General features: G+C 36.8%; 1 protein-coding gene across 1 annotated transcript in view; it reads left to right on the top strand.

Moving 5' to 3' along the window:
* Positions 1-3050: 3050 nt before the first annotated feature.
* LOC126473203 (tektin-2) overlaps positions 3051-19296 on the top strand; it is a 55094-nt gene continuing 38848 nt past the window's right edge. The window contains exons 1-3 of the mRNA XM_050100106.1: positions 3051-3088; positions 3846-3923; positions 18649-18878. Coding sequence (XP_049956063.1) covers positions 18676-18878 — 203 coding nt within the window. The 5' untranslated portion in view covers positions 3051-3088; positions 3846-3923; positions 18649-18675. The remainder of the gene's footprint in view (positions 3089-3845; positions 3924-18648; positions 18879-19296) is intronic.

Below are 19296 nucleotides of genomic sequence, written 5' to 3' on the forward strand. Positions count from 1 at the left end.
CCATATAAAATACATTGAAAAATAAACAAAGCTGACTGAAACAGGAGTGAAACATTATTGTATTACAAATAAGACACCTATATTCGTTTTAGAATTTGTGATGCTATATTCACATATTAATTAATTAATTTGCATATTTTTCATAGAATCTTCAAATCGATAGCATTTGCAGACATTAGAAATAACAATAAAAGTATAATTAATATAATGGAAGGAAACATTCCACGTGGGAAAAATTATATATAAAAACAAAGATGAGGTGACTTACCGAACAAAAGCGCTGGCAGGTCTATCGACCTGCCAGCGCTTTTGTTCGGTAAGTCACCTCATCTTTGTTTTTATATATAAAAGTATAATTATATGTACAAAATGTATATTACATAAAGCAACTGTGCACCATGTATCTGCTGTATGTATTCATTACATTACAGTTCATGTACAGTAACTTCAAACGGAATGATGCCTATAGGGTATCAACTTATGCATGTTTAATTTCACTGTCAGGGAAGTAAAAGAAGATAACAATGTATTGAAAGTGGCATCTCTGATAGTCCACCAAATTACAAAAGACGACATTTAAAAATTGCAGTGAATGAATATATGGTGAAAACAGGGTAGATTGGTCAATATAGTTTCCTAGGAAACATAGTCCCCTTACACAAAAATGGGAAAATATTCATTTATTGTACGTAAAAGTATAACTGTAAATTTTTTGGTATTAATCTGCATAATCAATGGAACTGAAGCTATTAAAATGCAAATAAATGATCACACCATAACAATATAAAAGATGTTCTCAGTACCAATATTAACAAGAAGTACATTGCAATTGCTACCCGAGTGAAGCTAACAAGTTTTGTCTGATGTATGAAACATAGGAGCAGTGTATTATTGTGTGTCCTATACCAACTGAGGGTACATATTGTTTGAAACCTGCAACAAGCACAAACAAATAAATCAATATTTGATTGTTTCTGTAGCAACCTCCCTCAACTCTGCTCCTCACTACGACACCACCTTCTGTAGCAACCTCCCTCAACTCTGCTCCTCACTACGACACCACCTCTGCCTGTAGCTCACATATTCTTGTCCTTCCCTCTTCTGCTATCCCCTTGTATATCCCACCCTGCTGCCCCCCTCCTTTCCCCACACTGCTACTACATTCACCACAACCAACCTTACTTACCACAGTTAGGCCACACACACACACACACACACACACACACTCACACTCCACACACACACACAGAGAGAGAGAGAGAGAGAGAGAGAGAGAGAGAGAGTGTGTGTGTGTGTGTGTGTGTGTGTGTGCATTTAAGTTATTTAAAAAAAAATAAAAATAAAAAAAACCTCTAAAATTGACAGTCCCTGACACTTCATTTATGGCAACCTGTAGATCTCTTCATGAAGAAGAATTTCAGTGTTGTGGAACAAGTCAAGGTATAGTATAACAGAGAGGGGCAACTCTCATATTAATTCTGTAGATTTAACAATTTATCATCATTTGACTGGTGCAATCTGTCTACACTTATGTAGCATATAACTGAACCTATAAAATTGTTAGGAAAGCTACTGCTTCATCAGTTAAACCAAATATATTGTTCTTTATATCACTGCTTATTTGATATTTGTGGAACAATATGATGAAAACAGTGAAAATGATTATTTTTCATACTTTTGACAAAGCATTTCTATTGTTGACTGTAGATAAACATGTAATGTTTAGAAGGATGGCTAGTAAGTGATATTTGTTTTCCCATTAATTTGCAGAAATTGTCAGTTTGTAGCCTTATGCCTACAGGGGCCCCTGTTGAATTTTTTGCAGTGCACTATATGAGCTATATAAATCCCGTACAAGCAGGCAAAGTCTTCCAAGTAAACTAAATGTATTAGCTTGTGCACCACGTAAGAAAAGATGAACGTTAATTTGCAGACAGGCACAACTGTCTTAAGTATGCCTGATTGCAATGTGACATGTCATCTTCATGGTGAGTAGCAAGCTTCTTACATTGTTGATGTTCCTCCCTGGAGTTTCCATTGTTTAACTTGTTCACAACATGATTACTGAAACTTCCTGGCGGATTAAAACTGTGTGCGGGCTGAGACTCGAACTCGGAACCTTTGCTTTTCGTGGGCAATGTTCTACGTCTCAACTACCCGAGTATGACTCAAATGTGTTCTCACACCTCTACTGCCGCTTGTTCCTTATCTCCTACCTTCCAAACATCACAGAAGGTTACCTGCAAAGCTTGCAAGACTAGCATTCCTCATGTGATTTACACAAAATGTGAAGAAAGAGAATGTATTCAAGATTAACTAAAATGAGAAGTGGAGGGATGCATACAGTATTCATTAACATAATATAATAAGGTTCACTAATATACACCTCTAAATTAGCAAATATGCAATTTTTTTAGTAATAAAGTAAATTTAGGTTTTTATGATTGCTTATGAAGCATTTCCAGTAAATGCACATCAAATGATTTGAATGCTTGTTGGATTACAGTATGTGTCCTTAGAGAATTAATAACAAGCTAACTTCCTTTGTACAAATATAGAAATAGTGACTTACAACTTGCTGGATTATTTATCAACACTGCAGCAGTAGTTGTCAATTAAATATCTGTTTTCACTTCATTTGTAACTGAGTAAAGTATTTATAGGTATAATTTGAGGAAACAGCATTCAAAAGATTTGTTTTTGCATTTATCTTTTGCCAAAATCTAACAATACATGTAGCAGGGTAATTTAGTAACACTTGCTCAATACAAGTATATTTAAACCAGAATAAATATAAAATACTGAGCATGACAGTAAAAATTGTTATGTTCTTATTTCAACTTTTATAACTGGCATAATCACAATTGTTTGAATTAATACATGAAACCAATATCTGTTACCAATTAAAAAAGAATGAATACACACATGTATGTGAACCATGAGAGAATTTTCTCTCCATCAACACAATATTTACAGAGTTTGTTACCATAGTAACAGAACATTTGTTTGGGTTTGGTACAGAGCTCACTGTTTCAGCCTAATTTGACAAGTTTAACTACACTTGCTGAAGCCCGTCAGGATGGGATATGTTGGTCTCCATTTCATATACTCACAAAGAATAGAATATTCATATTATTAATATATAAATAATTAAACTTTCCAGTTTATCCATATGTTCTCTGATAATTGTATTTACATAGGTGGTCTGATAACAGTTATATATTTGCAGGGACCTGATCCATAGTTTTCAAGTTATCTATTTCAAGATAATTTAGCATATTGTAGTATTACTGTTTTAGTAATTAAGTGGTGTGTACTAATGAGTGTTTTGTTAAATTTGCCATGTAATGTCTTCAGTCTTCCTAGCTTTTGGAGTGGTATGTAATGAAATTGTTTTGTATTGCACATTTATCTACTGTACAGTTTGTTATTGTAAACTGTACAAGCTTCTTCACAGAGTAGTTGGAAATTCAGTTTAGTGGGCTCAGAAACATAAATTACGAGTTATGTTTCAAAATTTGGAAATTACAGTCTAAATAATTAACAATGAATATTTACCAAGCATCATGATGAAAGTTGAAGCACTAAATTTTTGAAAATAAAATAGTTTTTTGTAGATTTGTGAAATATATTTTTTCTCTCTCTCTCTCTCTCTCTCTCTCTCTCTCTTTCCTGGTTCCAGTAGCCTGAGTACTTAACAACAAATCTTTGGCAATTAGTTAAGGACCAAAACAACAGTGATATTCAAAAACAGTTTGAACTGTATTGCATTATTACAGAAAAGAGAGAGAAACAGTTTGGTTTACATAAACAAAGTTTACAGAAATGGTTTTTAATGTCCACAGGCTGTGCTGCATGGTCTCCCTGCCTAGATCTTACACGGACTCTTATTAAAGGTGACCACATGAAAGCAAGCTTTAAAGGTATTCACGTTTTTCCACCATTTTTCTTGCACAGAAATATCTTCTGTTGCTTTCTAATTGGTCACCTCAAGTTGGAATATTTTAACAAATCTAGAACTGAGGATTTTCTCAAGTGACTAGTGCCCATTTTTATTACATTTACTTAGTTAAAATTGCAGTTCAATTTCTGCAATTTGTCTGCTGACAAATCAACATCACATTGCCTTCATAAAATCAGGATGAAATGATAACAATATTATGAAAAGGATAGATTGCTACTCACCGTATAGAGGAGACATGGAGTTGCAGACAAGCACAACACAAATACTGCTATACATTTTAGATTTTGGCCAAAAGGCTTTCTACTGAAGCAGTGTGTGTTTTCTACTTCAGAAGAAGGCTTTTTGGCCAAAAGGTGAAATGTGTAGCAGGGTCTTCATTGTGCATGTCTGTGAATCAGTGTCTCATCTACATGGAGAGTGGTAATCTGTCCTTTTCATAATATTGTTGGATGTAGATTTGTTGGTTTGTGTGAAGATGAAGCTGTATGTAAACTGCCACTTTCAACTGTCATTACTTATTTATAAGATATATACATTTATTGCCAGTAATGAAAACTAAGGCAAAAAGAGTACTTAAGCCGTTATTGTAATTTACAGTGATCAGTATCAGATCCCTTGAAGTAAATTTCTGTATTCGCAGAATAATCTATATCTGTCATATAACTCTCATTTTAGTAATGGTAAGTTCATAATTGTATGTGTAACACCAGTTTTTATACCACATCTAAAAGTTGAAATAATAATAGACCATGGGAAGAGCATAAAGCAAAAGCAAACATTCTGCTCAGTGCATGTTAATGAAACAATATTTATATTTTCTTCCATACTTGTCCAAGTTGTTAATATGAAGACTGGTTTGAAGCAGATCTTCCCATTATCCTAACCAGTGCAAATCTGTTTATCTCCATGTAACTATTGTATTTGAATTTACTAACTGTATTCTCTTTGCAATGTTTACTCTTCCACACTTCTGTCCATCACCAAATTAACTATTGTTTGATGAGTGAGGATATGGTCTCTCATCTTACTACTTCTTTAAAGCAAGTTGTTTCATAAAGGTCCTTCCTCCCCAGTTTTATCAGTGCCTCTTCAGTAGTTATCTGATCTATCAATCTAGTTTCTCACATTCCTCTGTACCACCACATTTCAAAAGTTTCCTTTCTCTTCTGATCCTTAATCTTTACCAACCGCATTTCACTTCCATACAAGGCTTTAGTTCAGATAAATACTTTTAGAACAGACTTACTACCACTTAAATTTGTATTCAATTTTAGCATATTTCTCTATTGCAGGCAAGCTTTTCGTACTACAGCCAGTTTACATATTACACATGCTCTTTACCTTTGCCATCGTCCATTGTTTTCCTACCTAAGTAGTAAAGCCCATCAACTACTCTCAGGGTCCTCATCTTCTAATTTAATTCCCTCAGCATTACCTGATTTATTTCCATTACATTTCATTACCTTTCTTTCACTTTTCTTGGTACTCACAACCTCTTTTCAAGACACTATCAATTCCTTTGCTTCATTGAGAGAATTTCAATGTCATCAGTGAACCTCGAAGTTTTTATTTTCTTGATGAACACTAGTACCTTCTCCAAATCTGTCCTTGGTTTCCTACACAGTCTGATCATTTTACAGATTGAATAACATGAGATATAGCTTACAACACTCTCACTTCTTTCTCAACTATTGCTTCCATTTTGTGTCCTTTGACTCACAACTGCAGTCTGGTTCCTACAAAAGTTGCAAATAACATTTTGCTCCCTCTATTTTACCATGACCATTTATTCCATTCCTCATTAAAAATGCACATAATTTCCTCAAAGACCTGTGATAATAACAACAGTAATTATCATCATCACAGTTCTTTTAGAAAATTATGTGCATTTTTAGTGAGGAATGGAATAAATTATCAGTGATAAAATACAAGGAGCAAAAGGTTATTTTCAACCTTTAGAGAAACCAGACTGCAGTTGTGAGTCAAAGGACATGAAAGGGAAGCAGTGGTTGAAAAATGAGTGAGAGGGTTGTAGACTCTCTCTTATGTTGTTCAGTCTGTACAACAATCACACTGTGAAGGAAACCACGGACAGATTTGGAGAGAGTATTAGGGTTCATGGAGAAGAAATAAAAACTTTGACACTTACTGATCACACTGGAATTTAATAATAATAATAAAATAATAATAATAATAATTGTTATTATTATTATTATTATTATTATATAATGACAGGTATACTTGACTCACAGGAGAGCATCATGAAAAACTTAAAATGGCAGAAGCTTGAAGATAGATGTCAACTACCCTGCTTTGTGAAGTTTTGAGAACCAGTGTTGAGTGAAGATTCCAGAATTATACTTCATCCCCCGGTGTATCACTCTCATATGAACAGAGTAAATGATATTGGACTAATTACGGGTGTTTAAGCGGACATTGTTCCTGCACTGTGTTTGAGAGTGGAATGGGAAGACCTTGTAATATGTGTTACACTAGGAAGTACCCCCTGCCATGCACTTTTCAGTAGTGATATGGTAAGTGGTGAAAGGTCACAAGCTTGAACTGAATGAGAATACAGAAAGAATGAAACTGAGTATGATCTTGTTCGTAAGAAAGGGACAACCACAGACAACTTAAATATAGGTGATCGTCTGGGGATTTGAATCTCATTCCTCCTGAGTGAGTCCAGTTCCTTACACACTGTGCCATCTTGTTCAGTGAGTGGCTATTGACTAACAAATGTACAGACTATAAGCAATAAATGCATGACTCACTTATGTTTGCACACCCTCCCCATCACAGCATACCATCCCCCTTTTGAAACAGTGTAGTGTTACAAACAAGGGTTAACAAACTCTTTTCACAAAATGTTTCAATCCATTACTCCCTTTTTGTCAAGGATATGCTCCCCGTTACTGTGTTATATTGAAACACATTTATTTTGTAAACAACGTCTAGTCCTTAGTGTAGAAACTACAGGAGAGTCACACTTTGCCCAGGAATACGAAAAGATCCTGGAGAGTAGAAACTGAATAAGTCTCAAGAAGAAATTGAGAGAGGAACAGCATGGCTTTAGACCTGGGAGGTCAACTGTTGACCTCGTATGCACATTGAGACAGCCTCAGGAGCATCACTAGGAATGTAGTGTAGATGTGGTGATGGCCTTTCTTGATGCAGAAAAAGAAGAAAGGCCTGGGAAGCAACACAAAGAAGGGAGTGGAAAAAGAGGCAACAAGCAGAGTGTTTGAGATATACTGTGGAAGTCTGAGTTGTGTGAAAGTGGGAAATGAAAGGACAGCTTGATTCCAGCAAACGAGTGGTATGAAACAGGGCAATGCATTGTCACCTTTCCTCTTCATTGTGGTCTTTTATGAGATTATGACTAAGGTGGCAGAAAAAACTGGAGAAGACAAGATGAAAGCAATGGTGTTTGCAGATGACTTGGTGATCTGGGGAGACAGGGAGGATGAGATTCAGGAACAGCTAGATGCTTGGGAAAAAACTGAGAGACAGTATGGAACAAAATGTAATGTAAACAAATGTGAAATTCATGTTACAACTAGAAAGAAAGCTTGACCAACTAGTTGAATAAGGATAGGAGATGGACGATTGAAGGAAGTGGGAAGTGTCAAGTACTTGGGAAGCATGGTAGTGGGAAATGGAAGAAATGAGAAAGATATCAGTGAACATAGCAAATGGGTAAAGCATTCCTGTAAAGTGTTAGCAGCCTGGTTTGGAACAAAGACGTCCCACAAAAAGGCAAAGAAGTAATATATAGAAATTAGTATGATGTAAGCAGATTAGAGGCATGTGAAAGACATTCCATCAGAAGCCAAATGGGAATAACCAGGAGAGATAGGATGAAGAATGAAAGGGCAAGGGAAACAGCGAAAGAGGAACCCTTGCAGAGCAGTACAGAAACATCAAGGCTGAGGTGGTATGGGCACTTAAAGCAAGTGAAAAACAAGATGATTCCCAAGAAAACACATCAAATAGAGGTGCGAAGAGAATGACCAAGGGATAGATGGCAGAAAGGCTAGGATAAGTGTGTTGAAAAAAAGAGGCTAGAACTGGACCAGAGTGAATGCAGAAAGGTGATGGGAAAATAGAACTACCTGGTGAGGCTTATGTTCCAAACAGATGCAGCCTAGGGCTGGAACCTGTTCAAGATGACGATGATGATGATGATGATGATGATGATGATTATGTCAATGTCTGGTCTCCCAGTCCTGCAATCTTCTATACTGAAATTATCTCAAACACCTGACTATTCATTTTTAGCCACTTTCCGTGAGTACAATTTAGATTTTACTTTGAACTTACTCTGCCTCTTGTTCAATTATCATCTTCATTTAGGATATCTGATCATGGCTCTCCATGTACTGTAATAAATGACAGTTTCCTGAAGAGCTTACTGCTCTTCTTGGTTCCACTTCAAGACGAATAATCCAGTAATATTGGTATTGACACTACCTGGAAGTACACTATTCAAAATGAGACTTACATATTCTTTCGCACTGAGGACACCACCTCTGAGTAGGACACCCCTGCCCCTTTTCAGTGCATTGAAATATGATTGCATTTCCTGTTTGATCTTTTTTTCCATTAACACTCATTCCGTTTGAGTTCACTTCTCTAATCTAAGAAAGCCCTTCATTCATTTATTTGTCATCTCATTCATTCACATGTCATGTTCCACAAATTCCATCATGAAGGAGAGCCCTCATGGATGTGGAATCAGTCATATTATACATTAACAGGCAGGAACAACCACTGTGTCCTATACCTGTAAAATCCAATTATGAATAGAGCTAATCTACTCATACCAATAGTTACAATATGTATAAGATGTGTGTGTGGGCTGGGCGAGGGGAGGGGGCAGCTGCTCTAGAAAATGCACTTACCTTCCTCCTGCCCTATGCTGTTTTATCTACTACCTCAAAGAGGTTGTTACTGATTTCAAAATCAAATATCTCGAAAATTAAGACTCATAGACAAGTGCAACAAAAGGTATGTTTATAGTGAAAGCTGTAAGAATTTTATACAGAAGTTTCAAAATAGCTAAAAAAAAAGTGCTAAAAGATGTTGGTGTAGGCTGTGTAGCTTGTATAGTATCAGTGCGTGCAATTAAACTCATCCTCTGCAAGCATACTTTGCAGTCACATCACAATCTTTTTAAAATGTAATGTCCACCACTTGCAGTACAGAGTAGATGCAGGCAAACAATGAAATTTGCCATTACATCCCATAGTGTCTCAACAGGAGGGTGGGATGACTCTGGTAGACAGTGTTTTTCAGTGTCCCCCAAATAAGTAGTCACAAGGAGTTAGATCTGGTGAATATGGAAGCCGATTGATCCCTGCACCAATAAATTTGCAATAATCCAATGCAACGACTCTATTCCCAAAGGACTCATCGAGAAAGTGAAACATGTGCTCAATGCTATGTAATCTACCCCAAACTTGCATGAACCATAATGGAATGTAGTCGAATTACATCACGTGATGCTGAGGGAATTAGATTAGGAAATGATTTTTTTTTTCCCCGGATGAAAAACAGCCCACAGTTGCACTAATTATGTTTATAAGATTTAGTACCAACATAATTAGTGCAACTGTGGTCTGTTTTTCATTCAAAAAAAGTTTTGAAACAGTTGCTGGTGTTGCTGCAATGATGAAAATAATGATTAGGAAATAAGGCACTTAAAGTAGTAAATGAGTTTTGCTATGTGGGGAGCAAAATAACTGATGATGGTCGATGTAGAGAGGATATAAAATGTAGCCTGGCAATGGCAAGGAAAGCGTTTCTGCCCGCATCTCGTGGTCGTGCGGTAGCGTTCTTGCTTCCCACGCCCGGGTTCCCGGGTTCGATTCCCGGCGGGGTCAGGGATTTTCTCTGCCTCGTGATGGCTGGGTGTTGTGTGCTGTCCTTAGGTTAGTTAGGTTTAAGTAGTTCTAAGTTCTAGTGGACTTATGACCACAGCAGTTGAGTCCCATAGTGCTCAGAGCCATTTGAAAGCGTTTCTGAAGAAGAGAAATTTGTTAACATCGAGTATAGATTTAAGAGTCAGGAAGTCTTTTCTGAAAGTATTTGTACGGAGTATAACCATGTATGGAAGTGAAACGTGGACGAGAAATAGTTTGGACAAGAAGTGAATAGAAGCTTTCAAAATGTGGTGCTGCAGAAGAATGCTGAAGATTAGATGGATAGATCACATAACTAATAAGGAGGTATTGAATAGAACTGGGGAGAAGAGAAATTTGTGGCACAATTTGACTAGAAGAAGGGATCAGTTGGTAGGACATGTTCTGAGGCATCAAGGGATCACCAATTTAGTATTGGAGGGTAGTGTGGAGGGTAAAAATCGTAGAGGGAGACCAAGAGATGAATACACTAAACAGATTCAGAAGGATGTAGCTTGCAGTAGGTACTTGAATATGAAGAAGGTTGCACAGGATAGAGTAATATGGAGAGCTGCATCAGACCAGTCTCTGGACTGAAGACACCAACACCACCACCACCACCACCAACAACAACAACAACAGTCTATTTTAAGATACTCATCTATAGAGTAGAATGAGTTTGCCTATCAAAAAATCTTTCAAACTATGTTTAAACTGTGCTTTATCTGAAGCCAAGTTTTTAATGGTTGCTGGCAATTTATTGAAAATGTGTGTTACTGAATATTGGACCCCTTTTTAGACAAAAGTAAGAGATTTTAGGTATTTATGTAGATTGTTCTTATTGCTGGTATTGATACTATGTATTGAGCTATCAGTTGGTAATTGAGATATATTACTTGCAACAAATTTCATTAAGGAATAAATATACTGAGAAGCGGTGGTTAGAATACAAAGTTCCTTGAACAGGTTTCTACATTATGTTCTTGGATTTACACTACAAAAGAATTCTTATTACTCACTTTTGCATGCTAAAAACTTTTGCTTGGTTTGATGATTTATCCTAGCATACAGTCCCATATGACATAATAAAATGAAAGTATTCAAGTTTTTTTTATATTTATATCTCCTACATCTGACATCATTCTCACTGCAAATACAGACTTGTTTAGGCACTTAAGCAGTTCTCTGGTATGCCTTTCCCAACTGAATTTATTATCGAGTTTTAATCCCAGAAATTTAACACTGGCAACATCTTTGATCTGCATGTCTCCATATGTTATACGCGTGCTGGAAGAAAATCTCTTATAGGTTCTGAACTGCATATAGTGGGTCTTTTCAAAGTTTAATGACAGCGAATTAGCTTTAAACCATTTATTAATGTCAGTGAAAATTTGATTAGCATCTATTTCTAAATATTTACTTGACTTGCTACTTATTGCAGTGTTTGTATTATTTGCAAACAAAACAAACTTAGCATCTGGCAGTGTAACAGATGAGAGGTCATTAATGTACACAACATAAAACAATGGACCCAAGATGGAACCTTGAGGCACACCACATGGAATTAATTCCCAATCAGATGAAGAGTGACTGCTTATTGCGCATTTATTTTGCAACGACACCCTTTGTTTCCTGTAACATAAGACTCAAACCATTTCACAGCACTGCCAGTGACACCGTAATATTCTAATTTACTTAGGGGAATGGTGTGGTTCACACAGTCAAAGGCTTTTGACAGATCGTAGAAAATGCCAGTAGCCTCTAGTTTATTATCTAATGAATTAAGTACATTCTTGCTGTAAGTGTAAATAGCTTTCTCCATATCAGAACCCCTAAGAAAACCAAACTGTGGCTTGTACAATATATTATTTTCAGTCATATGCTTAAGGAGATGCTTGAACACAACCTTTTCAAATATTTTTGAGAAAGCCAGCAAATGTAAAATTGGTTGATAGTTTGATGGCATCTCTTTATCCCCTTTTTGTAAAAAGGCTTAACTTCATGATATTTTAGCAGTCTGGAAATGTTCTGTTGATAAGGGAGTGATTACACAAATAACTTAAGATAGAACTCAATGTGCATGAGCACTCTTAGGTTAACTTCATTGGTATGTTATCATACCCACTACAATACTTAGAGTTTAAGGATTTTATGATGGATGCTACTTCTTTGGGAGATGTGAGTGTCATTTCCATTTTACTGAAGTTATTTTGAAAGATTGGTCTCAGATACTCCATTGCACTGTTCACCGAACTTGATAACCCCACATTGTGAAAAGGATAGATTGATAATCATCTTATAAAGGAGGCACTGAGGGGCAGACAAGCACACTGAACACAGACTGATAAGGCTTTATCGCCTAGACATGACAATGGTCATGTGTGTGTGAATTATGAATGTATGAATCTGTGTGTGTGTGTGTGTGTGTGTGTGTGTGTGTGTGTGTGTGTCTTAGTCTGGTATTTTATAATATCTAGCAGTGCTTTTTCACTGTGCCTGACCAGTTTTACAAACTTGAGATATTTAAGATGATCTGCAACATTTGATTTCCAGTTCAGGTTCTTATCAGTATAAACACATACAGAATTTTGAATATTCTGTTTCATTTATTGATTTACCCCTTGCATTTTATTTCAAATGGTACAGTCAGCTTTGTGCAGTACAGAATTTGTGTATTGTGTTTTATCTATGTTTAGTGACAGTTCATTTGCAGAGCATCAGTTATTAATTTTCTAGAAAATATTACTCACATTTTCAACATTATCAGAAAGAAAGTTGCCACTCACCATATAGCAGAGGTGCTGAGTCGCAGACAGGCACAACATAAAGACTCTCACAATTAAAGCTTTCAGCAATTAAGGCCTTTGTCAACACTACACACACACACACACACACACACACACACACACACACACACACACACACACAAAACTAGTACACACGACTGCAGTCTCAGGCAACTGAAACCACACTGCACACTGCAAGCAGCAGCACCAATGCATGATGAGAGTGACGATGGGGTGGGGGTAAGGAGGAGGCTGGGGTGGGGAGGGGGAGGGATAGTATGGTGGGGGTGGTGGACAGTGAAATGCTGCAGGTCAGACGGAGGGCAGAGGAGAGGCGGGGAGGGGGGGGGGGGGACGGGAAGTAGAAGAAAAGTAAAAAGACTGGATGTGTTGGTGGAATGACAGCTGTGTAGTGCTGCAATGGGAACAGGGAAAGGACCGGATGGGTGAGGACAGTGACTAACGAAGGTTGAGGCCAGGAGGGTTACGGGGACATAGGATGTATTGCAGGGAAAGTTCCCACCTACGCAATTCAGAAAAGCTGGTGTTTGTGGGAAGGATCCATATGACACAGGCTATGAAGCAGTCATTGAAATGAAGGACATCATGTTCATTCACAGTCAGTGAAACCAGTCATGTGGTGTACAAGCTAAGTTGCAACCACTGTGCTGCATTCTATGTAGACATGACAACCAACAAGCTGTCTGTCCACATGAATGGCCACCGACAAACTGTAGCCAAGAAACAAGTGGACCACCCTGTTGCCGAACACGCTGCCAAACATGACATCCTTCATTTCAATGACTGCTTCACAGCCTTTGCCATATGGATTCTTACCATCAACACCAGCTTTTCTGAACTGTGCAGGTGGGAACTTTCCGTGTAATACATCCTAGTTTCTGTAACCCTCCTGGCCTCAACCTTCGTTAGTAACTGTCCTCACCCATCCAGCCCCTTCCCTGTTCCCATTCCAGCATTACACAGCTGTCATTCCACCACCACATCCAGTCTTTTTATTTCTCTCCCCTTCCGCTACTTCCCACCCACCCCTCTCCCCTCTCCTGCCCTCCACCATACTATCCCTCCCCCTCCCCACCCCAGACTCCTCCTCATCCCCACCCAGTCGCCACTCCTATTATGAACTGGTGCTGTGGCTCGCAGTGTTGTTTCAGTTGCCTGAGACTGGGTTTTTGTGTGAGTTGCGTTTGCATGAGTGTGTGTGTTTGCACATGTGTGTCTAATGTTGAGAAAGGCCTTAATAGCAAAAAGCTTTAATTGTGAGAGTCGTTTTGTTGTGCCTGTCTGTGACTCAGCATCTCCACAGTATGGTGAGTAGCAACTTTCCTTCTTGTAGTATTATTACATTCCATCTTGCATTTTTCATTGATTATTTACATTTTCAGGTGAAGTTATTCCTTTAGGCTTGTTCATAATAGTTGCATCATCAGCAAAGGAAACTATTTCTGCTTGTTTGATGTCTGTTTATAATAGTTGCATCATCAGCAAATGAAACTATTTCTGCTTATTTGATGTCATTTGTAAACAAGAAAAGAGCAGATCCAATATTGATCTCTGTGGTACACATGTAGTTACTACTCCTCATTCTGAAGGTGCCCTTTCATTGTGTACACTTCTTGGGGTTCTTAATGTGTGCATCCTTTTAGGAAGACTGAATGAAAAGCAGTTGTATAAAATGTATATTTGAACCATCAGCTGTTTTTATGTTACACCCAAACATCTACCGGTTTCGGTCTTGGACTATATTCACAGATGAAGGTTGAAATGGTTTAAGCCATCGTATTGCATTAGTCACTACTTAAAATGTGCATTGCATGCCATGAATGTAAATATGTGACACAGGACTTTAAAAGCAAACATACAAAAACTAAATGTATACACAGCAATTACCAGCAAGATCTTTCATACCATAATATTTGGGATCTTCAGCTAGAATACTGTGAACTGAACAATCAGAGGTTTCCTCAAGTCACAGAAAATACTAGTTGCCAATGTTTTGTCATTTAAATTGTGTATAATCTGATTCGTGAATTGCAAATTTGTGTATTCTGTGGAGGAAATCTTCTGAAACTGAAATTGAAACTGACAAAGTACCTTATTTTGAAAGAGGTGCATTTTGATTCTTGCATGCACAATCATTTCTAGTACCTTTGAGAAGTAGGTAAATAGTGAGACTGATTGGTAATTATTAATATGTCTTTCTGCCTTTCTTGTACAGGAGCCTGACAATAGTGTATTTCAGTCTGTCTGGAAGCATCCCCTACAATTATGTATGTTACAGAAAACATTACATATATGTGAAGAACAGGATTTTAGTGCTTCAGGTATTATCAACTCCTTGACAGTTTCTTCTGATTTTGAAGGTGTTAATTACATTCTTAATTTGTTTGGTAGAACATGGAGTGATTGTGATTTGCCTACATGTATGTACAACTGTGTTTTGAATGTATTTATCCCTTGAACTCTCCATGCCAGTCTTATGAGCTACTTCAAGGAGTTGGTTATTAAATATGTTGTCTACTGGAAAATTGTAGGGCACCTATAAAGAAGACCATGGTGAATGTCTTGAACACTGTGATTCATGAATACTGTTTGAGTATTTGGCTGTGTGGCAATTCTTTTAGAAAGCTTGAAATTATCAGGGAATTAAATTTTACCTTGAAAAATCGGGGAAATCTCAGGGAATTCTGAAATTTCATAAAATCTCAGGGAATTCTGTGTTTTTACCTAGCACTGAAATCGAATTTTATTTAGTTTTATAAATCGCCAATTTTAAAATACTTAATATCTCAAAGTATGTTAATTATATGAATATTATTCTACATACATTACTGATGTTTAAAAACTGTGCTTATACTATTGCTTATGGCTGGTATACAGCTCAGCTAAGAGGAAAGAAAAGTCCTTATTCTGGTATGCTGCTCCCTCTCTCCCCCCCCCCCCCCCACCCCACTCGCTTTCCCTCTACCACTCACCATAAATTTATCAGGAGCTTCTTGACACCATCTTCCTCCTTACATCTGTAATTCACAGGAATTTTTTCCCAAATTTGAATAGACACGTTGGTTGGGTTCTCTATCAGATTTGATTAATGTAAAACATAAAAGCAATTCAAATGCATGCTACCAGATTTACTATTGGTTGATTTGCTATGGAACTGCTACATGAACACAAAGGAGAAACCTTTGGGATTTAAAGCAATTCTTTTTATGAAATAATATAAAGTTCAGAGGATCAACATTTGCAACTGAATGATTCTATGACCTTTCACGTACATTTCCCCAAATGGCTTAAGGTCAAGTTCTTGTACAGAGATTTGGAACCAAAGTGTTTTTGTGAACTCTGTTTGGGAATGGAGTAGGAAAGGGAATGACTAGAAATAGTAGAATACTGCCTCTGCCACTTCTGTACAATGGTTTGTGTAGAATGTATGAAGACATAGATACCTAAATTTTGTTGAACATGTTAGAAGTAAAGTGAGCAGAACATGCAGATCTCTCTGTTTTGTGATGTGGGCATTGGCAAGAAGCTACAAAGAGGCAAAAGAATTAGTTTAAACAATTGAAAATCCAGGATGGAATAATGATAGTATTATGAAAATGATAGTTGCTACTCACCATAGAGCAGGGATGCTGAGTCACAGGTAGACACAACAAAAAGACTGTCAAACAAGCAAGCTTTCACTAAAAAGGCCTTTGTCAGAATTAGACAACATACACACACATACTATGCAAATGCAGCCAGAGACTGTGGTTGTGTGTGTGTAAGTTGTGTTTGCATAGAGAGAGAGAGAGAGAGAGAGAGAGAGAGAGAGTTGTCTAATTCTGACAAAGGCCTTTTTTTGTAAAAGCTTACTTATTTGACAGTCTTTTTGTTGTGCCTACCAGTGACTCAGCATCTCCATTGTATGATGAGTAGCAGCTCTACATTTCATAATAGCATCAAAAGAATTAGTTTATTTTACACTAATGTACCCTATAGATGAATACAGAGATGCTTGTTTGGATTTGTATCAGTCTTACATTGTGGATATCTGCTACCACATTAGACATACTAGTTGTCGTACTACAAATATCAGTGAATTGGGTTGAGAAATCCTTCTGCTCAGAGGGAGAAAATTTTTCTTTCTTAGATGGACTAGCTGTCTTATTATAAATATCAGTGAACTGTAAAACGTTTTTATGAATTATATATAAAAACAAAGATGAGGTGACTTACCGAACAAAAGCGCTGGCAGGTCGATAGACACACAAACAAACACAAACACACACACAAAATTCAAGCTTTCGCAACAAACTGTTGCCTCATCAGGAAAGAGGGAAGGAGAGGGGAAGACGAAAGGAATATTTAAAACCCACTTCCTTTCGTCTTCCCCTCTCCTTCCCTCTTTCCTGATGAGGCAACAGTTTGTTGCGAAAGCTTGAATTTTGTGTGTGTGTTTGTGTTTGTTTGTGTGTCTATCGACCTGCCAGCGCTTTTGTTCGGTAAGTCACCTCATCTTTGTTTTTATATATAATTTTTCCCACGTGGAATGTTTCCTTCCATTATATTGATGTTTTTATGAATTAGTTTGATTTAAGGTCTTGTACTCATCGCTACAGATGATCTGTCGCAGTCGTAGTCCTGGATTCTTAGACAGTTCCTGTAACATTTAACTATTTGATCAAATCAATATTTAATCCTGTATTATGTTTCAATAGAGTGTTTATTACGATCTCAAAGAATATCAAAGAATCTTTACAAAACTCAAATAAGTAGTAACATACTTACAGTAATGAAATGAATCTTAACAAGCTACGTGCTTTCTGTCCAAATACACACAAAGTACTGACTCACTTGCCAATATGGCTGCCCCTTTATATACAAATCCGAACAATCCTCAGTATTGTTATAAAGGATTTTTTAATAAAATTATAATTAAAACTGTTATCTACATATTAATGTCTGATTCCATCAGTTGCATTGACACTTACAGAACAAATACATATAACGAAATTTAACCATTTGATATTTTATAAATGTGAAAATACTCAAACATGAAATATTAACAATACTTTGGATGTTTTTATTAATTACAAAAGATTCATACTGAAGTGAACATTCCTACTAATTACAGGACCTACACTCTTCAATACAATTTTAGTATACTAATTAACTTGTTAGTGACTATTCCACAAGTACATGTTTATCTACACCCCTATAGTATTTACATAAGAAATTTTCTATTTATGGTCGAAAATATTTTTAAAAAAATTGGTTTTAATGGACTGTTATGTCTCAATTGGGTTGGGAAATGCTTCTGCTCAGAGGGAGAAAAATTTGACTATGTACTCAACCACTGTGGAAATACTTATCCAACAAAACTGAATTGTCAAATCACATTGGCAGACTAGATTATGGTTCAAATTAAACTTTGTGCTGGGTTACGAAAGTTTTACTTTGCAAGTAATACAGTTATTGAGCAAACAAGATTATCTGCACAAATATTGATCCTTCTCCCAACAGTGATATGTAATTTCAATAGCAAACTTGGTAAAGGCTCTGAATTTTTTCCCTTAATAATTGTGTAGTTTAATGAGCTATGGATACCACTTGTGTAAGGTCACAGTTTCAATTATAATAAATAAGATAACAAATTTGTACAGAAATAATATCTGTTCCATCTAATCATTTTCATTCCAGAAACTTGTCTTGTTATGACATTTGAAGAAGCAAAATTAAAGAAAATGCAGAATCTAAATCCAACTTAAGGCTAGTGGATGGATTTCCATGAATATTTCTGGTTCTATATTTTACTCCCCTCTTTTTGTGACATGTATGATGAGTGATGTAAATAAATCACTGTATCAAACGCAAGCTGAAATAATTCACGTTGGTTGGTCAGTGATGCAACAAGGAGATGCACTCACAAAATGAAAAATTTCAGATTTATCGAAAGCAATTTGTTGCTTATCTTACATATACTGTTCCTCTATAGGAATTGCTCTACTATTCATGACAAAAAATGTGTGACCGACGACCAGAAAAGCCTATTGACCACGTAACAGTCGCAGACTGGGATGCTCGCATTCAGGAGCTGCGAGAGACAGCATGCAGGAGGAGGAAGGAGGCTCACGACTTGCGACAAGAGAGTATCCAGCTGCGTGCTGACACGGGTGTCACAACACACTGGAGCCTGCTGCAAAGTTCACAATCTCTACAAGACAGGTTAGACAATATGCAGATCAGACAGCACACTCTATACTCAATTCAGTTGTCCAATAATATCTTTCTTATATCATACTCATGGTAAAGATTATGATGAGAAACATGTTGACTGGACAAAGATTGCATAGAAAATTTAAAACAAATTATTTATGTTGTTGCATGCTGTCCATTTATAGAGTAATATGATATTATGATTTTTATGTCTGACTATATGCAGTTGAATTAATGTACATTTTATTTGGTGAGATGTATTTTGCCTCAATTTGTTGAGGCCTCTTCAGTGGCAGTATGTGTTGCTGTCTTTTTGCATGTATGCTTGCTGTTATTCTGATGAAGCTATTCTTCTGCCTACATCACAATGAAATCTTTGTGCAAACATAATAACATTGTGGAAAGTTGTCATACAGTTTGCATGTTC

Source organism: Schistocerca serialis, chromosome 4 (genome assembly GCF_023864345.2).
Source record: "Schistocerca serialis cubense isolate TAMUIC-IGC-003099 chromosome 4, iqSchSeri2.2, whole genome shotgun sequence".
NCBI classification, from domain to species: Eukaryota; Metazoa; Arthropoda; class Insecta; order Orthoptera; family Acrididae; genus Schistocerca; species Schistocerca serialis.